General features: G+C 41.8%; 1 protein-coding gene across 10 annotated transcripts in view; it reads right to left on the reverse strand.

Moving 5' to 3' along the window:
• The window catches only part of kmt2c (lysine methyltransferase 2C), a 129,840-nt gene that overhangs the window by 45,354 nt on the left and 68,928 nt on the right, over positions 1-15,558 (reverse strand). For all 10 annotated transcript variants that reach the window (XM_031904513.1, XM_031904514.1, XM_031904519.1 and 7 more), the window contains exons 7-13: positions 11,528-11,690; positions 11,259-11,430; positions 8,968-9,082; positions 8,402-8,574; positions 7,143-7,294; positions 6,187-6,297; positions 4,465-5,174 (exon numbers count right to left, since the gene is read on the reverse strand). In XM_031904513.1, coding sequence (XP_031760373.1) covers positions 4,465-5,174; positions 6,187-6,297; positions 7,143-7,294; positions 8,402-8,574; positions 8,968-9,082; positions 11,259-11,430; positions 11,528-11,690 — 1,596 coding nt within the window. The remainder of the gene's footprint in view (positions 1-4,464; positions 5,175-6,186; positions 6,298-7,142; positions 7,295-8,401; positions 8,575-8,967; positions 9,083-11,258; positions 11,431-11,527; positions 11,691-15,558) is intronic.

A 15,558-nucleotide genomic window follows, 5' to 3' on the forward strand; every position in this document is an offset into this window, starting at 1 on the left:
TTCCTCTGCCAGAGACACACAGCTCTCTCCTTTCTCCTGCTCCCCCCTCCCTCAAGAATGCTAAGAACTCACTCCCCCCCCCCTTAGGAATGTGGATCTGAGCAAATCAGCAGGAAGCTGACTCATAGTCTTACAAACTGAGCATGTACACCGGTCTGGGTGCAGGAGTGAGGCATTATGGGAACTTTCTTTACCCAGCTCAGCGTTTTTTCTTCCAGTTTGGTTTCTGATCATCTGAACAGGTGAAATATGGGGAGACTTAAGGGCACTATTGAGAGAACTGAAGGTATGCCTGCAGCTTGAGATTAACTCTTTATTAGCCTTTCCATCTCATTTAAAGGGGACATTGTGTGAAAACCAATACTGTGCAAATGTATTGTACTCATCTAATTACAGAAAGAATGGGCTTTAAAAAGTAGTGTTTTGGGCCGATTCTTTCGAAAGTTTTTGCAAAAATCATATTAGCCCCGCCCATTCTTTCCACTTCCTGCTGCCTCCTTTCCCAGGCTGTGCAGGGAGGGGGGGACCAATCAGCATCTAGACTGGCCTGATAGGGTACTTAAGCCTTTCTTTGCTTATATACCTGCAGGGCTGTGATTGGCTATCCTCCTCCTATTGTGCTTCTGGCAGTGACCATTAGACACGCCCACCTTTCATTTGAAACACAAACAGGGACTTGAGAGGATCTATACGGATCGCCAATAAAGGGCCATTTCATTTTTACAGATATTATACATTTGTAGCCCAACGTGAAACCAGCACCATATATTATTCATTATTGCCTACAAGATTAGAGGTTTTTTTTGTTTATCCTTTATGTCTCCTTTAAACCTACGAATGGGTACATCTTAAAATGATAAAGCCATGGATGTAAGTGGCAATCTGTGAAATTACAATCATGTTGGCCGAGTCATACGTCGCATTAGCTTGATATGTAGATTGCAAAACGCAAGCTATTTGGGCTCCTTACGACTCTTCTTCAGGCATGATACCAGCCATAATCAGTGGAGTTCGGCAAGAAAAAGTCATCATTTACTCTACATTTCCCAGAATTGATTAGGGACAACCTATACAATGAGGCTAGTCTAGACCAATTCATCATTGGACATTAGGGCCATCAGTGAACCTACAAGGACAAGTCCCTACAGTCCTCCTAAAACTTTGAAGGGGGCCTGTAACCCAGAGATAACAAGTTGTATAATAAAAGCCATTTTAAAATTAAACATGAAACTCAAACTCATTTTTTTTATACCCACTATAAAGGCATTTCAAAATCCCAGCTGTCAATCAAACTGACTGCCCCGCCTCCATGCCTTACTTTCACTTTCAATTCAGAACTTAGATGTTGTTACACTCCTCACATTCCCCCCCCCCCTCACCATCTAGGTGCATCAGCCCCCCGATTATGCCACAGAAACAAGATATTGGCATGATACAAAGCTTGCCTTACTAACAGTGCCCACAAAATGGCGCATGCCTGCTTGCTGCAATTGTGAATTCCAAGGCTGAAGAAAATATGATTAAAATAATGTGTATAGTGTAAGTGAAGTTGATTTTGTTTGACAAACACAACAGAGATCAATTTTGAATTATTTCTTAGGGTGACAGGTCTGCTTTAATGGCTGAAAACCTTCACCTGCATTTGAATTTCAGCACAGAAAGGGGTTTATTCGCCAAATTGGAGCTCCACAAAACTAAGCCGATATGAATGCTCTTTCATACAGAACCAGATAATGGATTCTCATGACAAAAGCACATTAAAAGCAGAATGACAATAGCCTTGCTGTTAAACAACTGCAGCACGAGCCGCCCGAGACATCCAGTAAAGACACCATGGCACATTCGTGTCATTCTCATGGGTTATTAATGATAGATTTTTAAAGGTGCAGATGCATTCAAATCTATTTCACAGAAAACTCTACCTGAGCTGCAATTAAATATTTTATAATCAGGCTAATCCTTCTCATTTGCTTCATAAACCCCTAAATAAGCACTGCACCCTGTACGATGCACCTTGATCTTATCCAGTGGATAGAATATGCCTAATATTGCAGAGACTCTAAGAACCAATGATAATATGTACAGGGCATAAGTACAGCTATACTCCAGGTATACTCCCAAGGGACTGTACAGGTTTAATAATCTGTGGGTACAGTAACGGTTTGCAATGTAAGTCGGCTATGCCATAAGGGTGAGGGGCCCAGACTTAAACTATAACTGTCAGGGTGCCACCACTAGCTCTAGTTCCATTCTTATAGTCTTACAGGCGAGATCTAGCGATAATAAATGGCAGCCGCTAAAGCTGGCCATACATTATAAGATCTGCTCTTTGGCGAGGTTGCCAAATGAGTGTATCTTTCCCCAAAATGCCTACCTAGGGTTGGCAATAGGCTGATCTGAATATCTGGCCCTGGGCCAAATGATTGAATGGCAACAATAGGGATACCGGCCATCAGGCCAACAAGCTGATATGGACCTCAATCTGACAAGAAAATGAAACCTGCCCAATGAACATCTGGGTGATTTTTGGGCAGATATCGGTCAGGTAGGACCATCGCAGGGCTCCATACACAGACAGATAAGCCGCCAACTGGTCTAAAGGGGCTGACTCGGCAGCTTAAATCTGCCTCTGTACGACCGCCTTACGTTTGCCCATAGCCTGTACAGAGAGGTGCCATAAATGCCTCAATAGGCTTCCTCTGTGCAAAGTTAAATTCTAAAGGTAAGTGTGTGGAGGTTAACACCCGTGAAGACCACACAGCAGATTAGCAGGCAGAAGTAATAAATCTCGGTAAGGACAAGAGTAAAAGAGTATAAGTGTATTATAAATCTAGAGTCCTTTGTAATATCTATATAAGTATAAGATGTTTGAGACTGACCAAGGCAAAAGGCACATTGACCTCTGTTTAAACAAAAACACCAATAAGAGATTTGTTGAGGCTACTATGAAAGAGGCTACAGTCCAGATATAAAACATAATCATTAATAAATGATGGTCAAAAATGGGGCAGTAAAAAAAACAAGAAGATATGCTGCCGACTACCTGGCCCGGTGGTCTAAAATGCATGTTTTTATATTATACTATGGCGCAGCTATTACCTAATTGGTCCCTAAATGGAATAGTTCAGATCTGAACAGTTTGTGATTCTTCCAGGAATTATATTGAAAGTGAAAAGCATTTACACCTTGGCCTGGTTAGATCACTCATTTGTGTTTTGTGGCTCAGTCCAGACATAGGCAAAAGCGTAGAAGAATGCAGAGCTTTGTAGTTCTGCGGTACTATGTTTTACCACTATAGCCTTCTGTTTACACTCAGGTTATACCATGCCATCAGTTTAACACTCCAATAAAAACTGGGACACTTTGGTGGCATTTTGACACTTAAAGGGATGGTTCACCTTCAGGTTAACGTTTAGTATATTACAGAATAGCCTAATGGTTGCATGAAAGATCATTAATGCTACGTGTATGGCTACCTTTATTTTATTTAGGCCCTCCTCTATTCATGTTTCTGCCTTTTAAACCACTGCTTGGTTGCTAGGTTAAATTGATCCTAGCAACTAGAAATTCCAAACTGGAGGGCTGCTGAATAAAAAGCTAAATAATTCAAAAACCGCAAATAAATGAAGACCAATTGCAAATTCTCTGACAATAGCTCTCTCTACATCAGTGATCCCCAACCAGTGGCTCGGGGGCAACATGTTGCTCCCCAACCCCTTGGATGTTGCTCTCAGTGCCCCCAAACCAGGGAGTTATTTTTTAATTCCTGACTTGGGGGCAAGTTTTGGTTGAATAAAAACAAGATTTCCTACCAAATAAAGCCCCTGTAAGCTGATAGGGTGCATAGAGGCCCCTAATAGCCAATCACAGCCCTTATTTGGCTCCTCCATGAACTTTTATGGTGCTTGTGTTGCTCTCCAAGTCTTTTTACATTTGACTGTAGCTCACGAGTAAGAAAGGTTGGGGACCCCTGGTCTACAAGTGTTAATTTAAAGGTGAACAACCACTTTAAGCACTTAGTTATGCATTGTATTTGTACATACATATTTTATTCAGTCATTTTTTGCTTTCTGAACCAGTTCTCTATCCCAAAGAGAAGGCAACACGCCATAGCAGTGCTGAGGCAAGAGACACAGGACAACTCCATATGTAAGAAGCCAAATACATCAAAAAGCCATCCAACTCAGGAAAAAAAACCCAGACAGTGTTGAAGGCAGCAGTCACACAATGACCCATATAAGCCCATATGCCCAGAACCAAGCCAACATAATGACCAAATTAATATCAGCAGAAGTTTCTCAGGAATCCAGAGGGGCCAATTTTCCTTTGGAACCAGAGATATCCGAAATCGCATGCGCTGTACAAGAAGCAACTTGAGAACAAAATACAGAATTGACAGTTTTCTTTTAACATTCATGGTTAGAAAAAGGCAAATCTCTCCTCAAAACAGCTGAAAATAGTTACCTGTCGCGATCTGGGTCTGCCGGGAGAAAACTTCCTTTTGGTGATAGCTGGCTTACCCATGCCAATTTTTGGAGTCACAGAGATAAAGGTGGTTGGAAAGGCATTCCCTGTGCTATGCGAAGTGACAGGAGTCTGGCTTTGATAGAGGTCATGGGAAGGATGAAAGTCTATGGAAACTGCTGGGGAGGAGGACACACTGGTCTTACTCGTGTCAACAGATGTGACGGGAGAATCCATGCCCGCGGGCGATTTTAAAGCTTTGTCGACGAAGGGTGAACCGGCTTCCGTTAACGATTCGCTGGTAGGGGTGGCCTCCATTTCCCCCACATGAGGGGTTTCAGGAACAAGAGGATCATTGTTCTCTTGCGCAGTGCCTTCGTGACCCCCAGTTGAATCAAAGTGCTCAGCCATCTTTGAACAAGACTCCACCTTGCTCTCAGACATGGGAGATTTATGAGAAACCTCCAGGGTTTTTGATGCTGTTTTATCCTTTACAGAAGCCTCCGTTTCTGGCGGCAGAACAGACTTTGGCCCGTCGTGCCGGGAAACAGACTGCGGTAGTAGCAAGTGTCTTTCCCTTTCAGCCTTCTCCTTGACCCCTTCTGGCATTGGGTTTTCAATTTCAGCATGAGAGGTTTCCATTTCTTCTGGATCGTCTGAGTGGGAAAAATCATTTTCCAATTTAGCTTTTTCATTGTGCAATGGTGTCTCTGCAATAAAACGGTACATTTTAAGGGTCGGCAAAGAAAGTTGTCATAATAAGTTCTCATCCAAAAGACATAGTACTTTGCCCTATGCAATAGTGCCTGCAGTACTTCCATATATTACACCCTAACCACAAGGTTTATTGGGAATAAACTAGACACAATGCCATTTATTTATTTTAAACATTTAGGATATTACAGTGCATAAAAGTTCTTTTTGCTGGGATCTAAAGAAAATTACCTTGAAAACAATCAATTTCATTTGGGAAATGCACCCAAAGTAGAACTGAGAAAGCCTGAAGAGACCTTTGAGTTAACTTTCAGTATGATGTAATAAGTAATATTATGAGACTATTTGCAATTGGTCTTGATTTTTTTTATTATTTGTAGTTTTTTCATTATTTTAGTGTTTGTTCAGCAGCTCTCCAGTTTGGAGTTTAAGCAGCTATCTGGTTGCTAGGGTCCAAACTACCTTAGCAACCAGGGAGTGGTTTGAATGAGAGACAGGAATGTGAATAGGAGAGGGTCTAAATATAAAAATTAGTTATAAAACTAACAATGACAATAAAACTGTAGCCTCATAGGGCAATAGATTTCTGACTGTCAGAGTCAGTGACCCCCATTTAAAAGCTACAAGAAGGGAAAGAATTACAAAAATATAAAGGCCAATTGAAAAATTACTTAGAATTGGCTATTCTATAACATAGTAACCCCTAAGGGGCACACAGCCTAAAGGCCACTTGGAGAAAGTGTAGAATGCCTAATTACTCCCCTAGATACTCCTAGAAACCAATCTTGGTCAACTGGAGGAGATTTGGGGTGAACCATTTGACGACATAGATATTTTAGAAACTATGGATACATGGCTAAATAAAGTAGAGTAAGTAAAGAGCGTGGGAACTCATCATTAAAACATTTAATCGCTGTCTATGGTGAATAGCCTTCTCTTTATAGCACAGTGTACACACAAACACACAAAGAGATATTATTGTGAAGAAGTCAAGGAGTATTATTATACCTTCAGTGATGCAAACAGTTGTTGAATCCGGAGCAATATTATTGTGATTAAGTGCTTTATCTTGAAATGTCGTTTTTCTACCAGTATCCATCTCCATTTCTCCTGTGCAAACTTAACATACATGATTCTGTTAGTATCTACACAAAGCACCTTTAGCCTACAGTTATATGTGGCTTTACACATTCATTTCTTCTTTCCTTGAGAATCTGTTCCCCAAGCCCACATAGGGGCAAACAGAATATTAATAGAAAATCAATTACTCAATGCACACCTACTAACCACAAAAAGGCAGCAAATAGTATGTTTAACATATAATGCTCTTTATATGGAAAATATTAACAAAACAATAAATACAATTACAATGCATAATATTTTGTCCAACTGCATTGAGTAATTGATTAACCCTAACCTGGACCCAACCCAATCCACTGCACCATCATGCCTTATACGCCAGCACCCAACCCACCCATCACTACAGGGGTGGGACAGGGAAGGGGCAATTACATTTATAGAAGTTGGCTGTTGAAGGAGGTAAACTGGCAACATGGTCAGGAAGGGCTGTGGGTAGAATAAGACTACAATCTGCTAGAAAAAAGTGTTGCACTGAATACATATGAGCCACAGTTAAACTCACAGGTTTCAGGCTGATCCATGCATCACTAACACAGAGGCCTTCTCAGATGAGTGAGTGTCAATCATATATTTCCTGCCCCGCCTCTATGCCGGAGGCATAGAGGCGGGGCAGACAATATATGATTGACAGCTCAGATTTTTAAATACATTTATAACAGGTATGGATAATTAAATTAAAAAAAGAATTAGAAAGAGTAGAACTGTTCTAAATTCATAAATCTAACTAACAGTGTAAATGAAAAAGAGAACTAAAAACTGTAACTCCATAGCAATTATTTCCCTCCCCCCTCCAAAAAAAAAAAAAAGGAATCAAGTGCACTAACCGTTGTTTGATTCGGTTACTTCCATTCCAACACAGTGATCACCAGGCTCAGCTTCCTCGGCAAGTTGTTTACACAAAGTGCACGCATAGTCTTCTTTTAACTGATCATCTATATCATTTTCTGTACATTTTTCACAGTCTAGATGAATCCACCTATAAATGTATCAGTGTATGATGAACTGTACATAGAAGTGTCCATGGGGGTGGGGTAAAGTAGATAATTGGATATAGCATGGCAGCATAGGGATTCCCCTGTACTAAGCACAATTCAGCAGGAACAGCTCCCTAAGTTTGCTCATAGCCTGTACAGAGAGATACCATAAAACTATGGCAGCATAGGGATTCCCCTGTACTAAGCACAATTCAGCAGGAACAGCCCCCTAAGTTTGCTCATAGCCTGTACAGAGAGATACCATAAGACTATGGCAGCATAGGGATTCCCCTGTACTAAGCCCAATTCAGCAGGAACAGCCCCCTAAGTTTGCTCATAGCCTGTACAGAGAGATACCATAAAACTCTGGCAGCATAGGGATTCCCCTGTACTAAGCACAATTCAGCAGGAACAGCCCCTAAGTTTGCTCATAGCCTGTACAGAGAGATACCATAAAACTATGGCAGCATAGGGATTCCCCTGTACTAAGCCCAATTCAGCAGGAACAGCCCCCTAAGTTTGCTCATAGCCTGTACAGAGAGATACCATAAAACTCTGGCAGCATAGGGATTCCCCTGTACTAAGCACAATTCAGCAGGAACAGCCCCCTAAGTTTGCTCATAGCCTGTACAGAGAGATACCATAAAACTATGGCAGCATAGGGATTCCCCTGTACTAAGCCCAATTCAGCAGGAACAGCCCCCTAAGTTTGCTCATAGCCTGTACAGAGAGATACCATAAAACTATGGCAGCATAGGGATTCCCCTGTACTAAGCACAATTCAGCAGGAACAGCCCCCTATGTCTGCTCATTATATGTACAAAAAAACATCAGTATGCCCAATGCCAGTAGCTTTATGGTATGTCTCTGTGCAGAGAGAGAGCTTAAAAATCTATGGCAGCTCAGGCAATACCCTGTACTTTTCAGTTCAGCAGAAAAGTCCTTAAGTTGCTGTACAAAGAAATACAATATCTCTATACCTGGCATTCCCCTCTGCTTACTGAAGCTTACTATAATGTGCAGGTTTCACCCTCAGTATAGTCCTGCTTTTCTCCTGTATAGTATATTGCTACCAGCCCTGCATTATTTGGAGATGAGGAGAAGGTTACCTTTTGCACACATGGCAATGCAGCATGTCTTTCTGTAGCTCAGGCTGTAAGGGTTTGTCACAGATTGGGCACGGCAAGCTGACTTGCTGCTGGAAACAGGGGTCACATAACAAACAGTTGAGGTGCCAAAGGCTGCTCGTCCGGGTCCCACACTCTGTACATATTCTACAGTTCTGCAGGGAAGAGTTGACAGAGATGTTAAAAATGTGCAATATACGGTCATTACAAATTTGCAATGGTTTTTGACTTATTTGTATATGTAACTGCTATTAGAAGCAGTGTTTATCTGTCCTTTTCTATTCCCTGCCCTGGGGGCTCTGGCATAGGAAACAATGTGACAAGGCAGCAGCCTTGTTTCGGACTGATTTATTGAGAAATTTCACCAAAACCCCACTAGTCCCGCCCACCGATAGGATCTATAGGGAGCACCAATAAAGGGGCCATTTTTACAAATAGGATTAATGTTTAGCCCAAAGTGAAACCAGCACCGTATATTATTCATAATTGCCTACAGGATTAGGTTTTTTTCCCATTTTATGTCTCCTATAAGCTCATGTCTTACTCACCTTACATTTCCAGCCATTTGTTGGAACAGAGTCCATTACGGGCTGCAGGCAAAACGTATGGTATCCTTTATCACAAGTGTCACATACAAGCATCTGGTTATCATCCCCAGAGTGCCTAGAGAGAACAGAGCATTAGGTGTAAGTAGGCTTGCAGGCCCTACAGAGCCACTCAGCGTATTACATGTTTTTACTCATTGGTCACTATGATCAAATATAAAATTGTATTTGTATTCTGAAATTGTATTGCCTGGTAAGGGACCCAATAGGGCTGTTTTGCCCCCAATAAGGGGTAATTATATCTTAGTTGGGATCAAGTACAGGTACTGTTTTATTATTACAGAGAAAAGGGAATCATTTAACCATTAAATAAACCCAATAGGGCTGTTCTGCCCCCAATAAGGGGTAATTATATCTTAGTTGGGATCAAGTACAGGTACTGTTTTATTATTACAGAGAAAAGGGAATCATTTAACCATTAAATAAACCCAATAGGGCTGTTCTGCCCCCAAATAAGGGGTAATTATATCTTAGTTGGGATCAAGTACAGGTACTATTTTATCATTACATAGAAAAGGGAATCATTCTTAAAAATTAGAATGATTTGCTTTGAATGGAGTCTGTGGGAGGTGGGCTTCCTGTAATTTGAAAACTTTCTGGATAATGGGTTTCTGGATAATTAATCCCATACCTGTATCTTTTAAACTCCCCAGCTTTTAGATACTGCATTTTTGCATTTAAGTTTTTTAAGATCTAATCTTGAAGGGAAGCTCAAATGAGAGCAGCAGCTTTAGACCACAGAGCTATGGATGAGCAACCCGGGTCTCGGGCCCAGACTAGATGTAAAATGGTAAAATTATATTTTGCTAAGGATCAATGGGCCTTCCAGAAGGAAATAGCCAGAAAGCCAAGTCACAAATTACTATACAGAGTCTGCGCACAAGTAGACCTGGATCCCATCAGTATAGAGGCAATACTTGGTTTACTGTGTATATGAAGCGACAGAGCATTAAACTCCAGCACAGAGATATTGCAGCCAAGAACATGGAGCAGTAAACGCATTATAATTCCGCCTGAAAGTTTGGAAGGGCTGTGTCTGGGAGCGCACAACTTAACACATCTCATTTAGCAAGAATGAAATACTCCCCTAGCAAGCGAATTCTATGTAATATCTGAACAGACCACTCTGCCAGTCAAAGCATCTGCCCCCCTGTGCCACAGGCCACACGGCAGATGGTGATTTCAAAACTTTTCTGTATCAGCGGCAGATGCTTGTACAAATGTCTGGAAAGGGCTTTAAGGGGACCCTAAATTGTGATATTTGCATGCCACATGCCAGACGTAGCTGTTTCTGGCACTGCTTTGCCTGCTATTTGGCATGTACAGCCACTCCACGCTGCCTGCCACATATTCACTGGTCTCTGACTGCCACCTCCCATATTAGATTCTTCTAGGTTAATGCTTCACAAAATGACAGGGGGTGGGCTTGAAATGGAAAAGTCCAGGGATGGATTGGTCTGCCAAAACACCAGAGGATCTCTTGGTTGGTCTGAAGGACTGTGGCACCCTGGGAAATGAAGAATATGGCTAGCCCCATGTGAAATTTCAAAATTAAACATAAAAAAATCTGTTTGTGTTTTTGAAAAACATTACAATTCAGGATTCTGCTGGAGAAGCTCTATTAATGACAGTGTTCCTTTAATCCTGGCTGTGTATGGCGACCTTAACATGGGGGCTTTAGAAGCAAAAACAATGGCATTTAGACCTACATGGCTAATAAAGGAGCTCTTGTGATTAGCAGTTACTGGGACTAGTGATGTGTGGGTTGAGTTTTTCTCTCACCCGCCCGCTCCCAACCCCGCTTTTCCCCTGTATTTATAGACCCACCCTGCAATGATGTCACAAAAGGGGCAGGCCTATAAATTTAGAAGCCAAAAGACCAAAAGTTTTAGGTCATGGGCGGGGAGAGAAGGCCGAAGAGCTTAACCTAAAGCCGCCCGCAACCTGCAAATGATGTGTGATCACTAAATGGGACTAAGCTTTTTCTTTTAAAATACATTTAAGCCCTTTAGTACTAAAGATGGTATCTCCCAATGATACTCCCAATGATGCCCCTAAAATCAATCTCAAAATACATATTGATATTTCCAGTGGAACAAAAGCAGGAAAGGTAGGGCTTACCCTGCCATTTACTTGCAATTGTTTTCAAAGCTGCCCATGAAACCCACTGAGTTTGTACCCACCTGGTACAAACTGAAGAATAACATGAAATGTAAGAGCCCCCTCAGACTTACTTGCAGTTTTGGCAGACCTTGCAATCTGGGCACTGCCAGCCAGCTCGCTTCAGCGGCGTCACTGCAATATCCAGACACATGCCATGGTAATGCTGCCCGCAAGTTGTACAGAAGAGCTGGTCCAACAGGTCTCCAGAGCTGTCGCACAACGCACAGTTTGCATCTTCCTTAGCTAAGGGTAAGGGGAGAGAGAGAAAGAAGATGACAACATGCCCACATACGCCCCCATACCATGTAAAACACCGAGGAGTTATGCACAGAATACTCACATCTCTCAAGTGCTTGGTCGATATGCTCCGGACACAAAAGGGTTAAGCAATTCAGATCCTGAAAAGTGCCAGCACCGGCCGCACAAGGGTAATGGTAGGTCTGCGTACAAGTCTCTTCACAGCATTTTATAGTAGCGCCAAGGTGCTTACAGTATGCACATCTCTGAAACACACAAAATCATACAATTCTAACATCAACCGCAAAGGAAAAAGTCACATTCAAAAGGAATTAATACAAAAACGTTGGCTAAGACATAAAGCAATTATCTAAAACATAAGAGCAATAATTATTTCATTAACTCCGCTGTCTGCCCAATTAAATCGCTCCTGTATTAACTTATTATTTTCATCATTAGACTCTAGCAACAAGATTTACCCCTAAAATGATCCCAGAGACAAGCCTGGAGGTGTCACTTAGCAAATCTATGTGAACTGTGATGATGCTGCAATTATCTCTGATATATCCCTATTAAAAATGGATGTCAAATGTAAAATTGGATGGGGGAACTTCACCCATAAATGGGAAAGAAAAAAAAAATGGAATTCTAAGCAAAAATGTGCACTAATTATACACCGATACAACTGGTGTTGGAAACCGTATCTGTCTGATCTGTTGTATTCGCTGTTTCTGATTTTGTTACAATTTAGCAGAAGCCATTTATCCCCCCACAACTCTGTTAAGCACCTGACTACAACTACTTCGCTTCAGGAATGTGCACAATATAAACATACCAGAATTTGCTCAGAAATGGGGTCTATTTCACTGGAGGGGTGCGTAATATTTTGGTGAAATAGACTTTATGGGAGTTATGTAATAAAAGGCCCCAAGTCTGCCCGGAAGTAGTACATAGCAACCAAGCAGCAGGTAGAGTTCACTGGTCACCTGTTTAAAAGCACATATCTTATAGGTTGCTATGGTTTACTGCTACTGGGCAAACTTAGCGTCTTTTATTACATATGGGGGTTAATGTCCTTTAAGGTTGCTATCTGTCTAGTAATCCATAGCAACCAATCAGGAGGTAGCATCTGCTACTCAGCTGTCTGAAACCAAACATCTCATTGGTTGCTATGTGTTACTGCTACTGGGCAAACTTAATGTCTTTATTACATAAAGGGGTTAATGTCCTTTAAGGTTGCTGTCTAGTAACCCACAGCAACCAATCAGGAGGTAGCATCTGCTGGTCAGCTGTCTGAAACCAAACATCTCATTGGTTGCTACGTGTTACTGCTACTGGGCAAACTTAGTGTCTTTATTACATAAAGGGGTTAATGTCCTTTAAGGTCGCTATCTGTCTAGTAACCCACAGCAACCAATCAGGAGGTAGCATCTGCTGGTCAGCTGTCTGAAACCAAACATCTCATTGGTTGCTACGTGTTACTGCTACTGGGCAAACTTAGTGTCTTTATTACATAAAGGAGTTAAGGTCCTTTAAGGTCGCTATCTGTCTAGTAACCCACAGCAACCAATCAGGAGGTAGCATCTGCTGATCAGCTGTGTGAAACCAAACATCTCATTGGTTGCTATGTGTTACTGCTACTGGGCAAACTTAGTTTCTTTATTACATAAAGGGGTTAAGGTCGCTATCTGTCTAGTAACCCACAGCAACCAATCAGGAGGTAGCATCTGCTGGTCAGCTGTCTGAAACCAAACATCTCATTGGTTGCTACGTGTTACTGCTACTGGGCAAACTTAGTGTCTTTATTACATAAAGGGGTTAAGGTCCTTTAAGGTCGCTATCTGTCTAGTAACCCACAGCAACCAATCAGGAGGTAGAATCTGCTGGTCAGCTGTCTGAAACCAAACATCTCATTGGTTGCTCTATGTTACTGGGCAAACTTAGTGTCTTTATTACATAAAGGGGTTAAGGTCGCTATCTGTCTAGTAACCCACAGCAACCAATCAGGAGTTCGCATTTGCTGATCAGCTGTGTGAAACCAAACATCTCTTTGGTTGCTATGAGTTACTAGATGCAGGCAAAACTTTAATTACATTACCCTGTTTGACTGCGACATTCGTTTCCCACTAATCTTACACTTGACCTTTTAGTTCTGAATTAACAGGTTGCCCATAAAGGGCACGTCAATGGCTTTTCTCCCCATTGTAACACCCAGTGCAACGCTCCCATTGCTGACGATGTAGAATGCTCGGCAGAAGCGTACGATTGTTGCCCCGTGAAGAATCTGGCGCTTTTGAGTGCATCACCTGCCAAATGCTTATCAGCTCCTTTATGGTGTGTGAGTCATGTACCTAGCAGGAGTCGTAACTGCTCGGCTAATGAGATGCCGCCGATTAATATGCTCGGCGCCGATCAGCGCGGGTTTTACTACCCATTTAACAACGTCCCGGAACAGATGTGCAGCCCTGCGAACTCACTTAGCCTTCGTGTTTACAAAGTGTGATGACATTTTTACAATTATGCATAATTTGCTCCCCCAGTATTAGGAGGAAACATAATAATTTCTTGCCATCTGCTTTTTAATTTCGCATTCAGATCCTCGGCGTGATAAAGGAATAAGCGCCTTTTGGTGGCGTGCGTGCATGGGAATGGGGGCTGAGGAACAGCCAGCGGATCAATGTGTCTATGCAAAGCAGTGAATGGAGAAGAGAAACAGTAATTTGAGTCATTAGCGCGGCTGACAATGGCTCGGCTTGGGACGGAGCCGCAACCATATTGTTTAACTTTCTGTATTACAGAAACAGCAAATACATGTGTAACCCTGCTCGGCGGGGTGTGATGGCTGCGGAATAGACATTACAAACTCACATTCATATAGGAATGAGGCCTTTATGCAGTGGGGATGGGATACGCGCTGTACTGCTGGATCCAACTCTTGCAACTAAGTAGATTTCCTCCAGTCAAAAAAGCATTTCTCATAATTGCTTCTTAAAGGAACAGTAACACCAAAAAATAAAAGAGCTTTAAAGTAATAAAAATATAATGCACTGTTGCCCTGCACTGGTAAAACTGGTGTGTTTGCTACAGTAACACTACCATAATTTATATAATAAGCTGCTGTGTAGCCCCGGGGGCAGCCATTCCTGCACCGGTACAGCTGGTGTGTTTGCTACAGTAACACTACTATAATTTATATAATAAGCTGCTGTGTGGCCATGGGGGCAGCCATTCAAGCTGGAAAAAAAGGAGAAAAGGCACAGGTTACATAGCAGATAACAGATAAGTTCTGTAGAATACAATAGTGTTTTATCTGTTATCTGCTATGTGCCTGTGCCTTTTCTCCTTTGAATGGCTGCCTCCATGTCTACATAGCAGCTTATTTATATAAATTATAGTAGACTTTCTGAAGTAAACACACAACTTTTACCAGTGCAGGGCAGCAGCACATTATATTTTAGTTTTATACACTTTCATTTTTTGGTGTTACTGTTCCTTTAAGACACAAGTCAACCCAAAATATATATTTTTTTGCCTAATAACAGAAAACCTAATTCTAAGCAACTTTGCAATATACATTCATTACAAAACTGCAATGGTTTTTGATTTACTTGTATAAATAACTGCTATTAGAAATAGTGTTTGCCAGTCCTTATCTATTAACTGCCCTGGTGGCTCTGACTTGAAACAATGTAACACAAGGCAGCAGCCTGACAGACCTGACTGGCTGGAGGAGACCGACCTTTGCAACGTTGTTTAAAAAGTAACAACCAGGAGTTCAGCAAATGATGCTTTCAACAGCAATTACATTTACTAATAAGTGACCCTCATTTGAAAGCTGGAAAGCGTCAGGAGCAGCAAATAATTCAAAAACTATATGTCTTTTTTACATTATTTCAAGGCAGAAGAATGTCCCCATCCCCCATTACCTGCCTGTGGACCCTATCGGCCCCCTACGTTGCTGGCAAAGCTCCCTATTTTTTCTAGCACCCGTAAGTACCAAGCCAATGTTGGCTGGCAAAGGAATGCTAGGAACCTCACATTACTGCACTGCTGGGTTGAGGGGTCAGTTTCATGTGACTGATAAAAGAGTAGAAAATAAATATCTATAGATGAAGACGTTACTGTCTAACCCTC

The sequence above is a fragment of the Xenopus tropicalis genome, chromosome 6, assembly GCF_000004195.4.
Source record: "Xenopus tropicalis strain Nigerian chromosome 6, UCB_Xtro_10.0, whole genome shotgun sequence".
NCBI lineage: Eukaryota > Metazoa > Chordata > Amphibia > Anura > Pipidae > Xenopus > Xenopus tropicalis.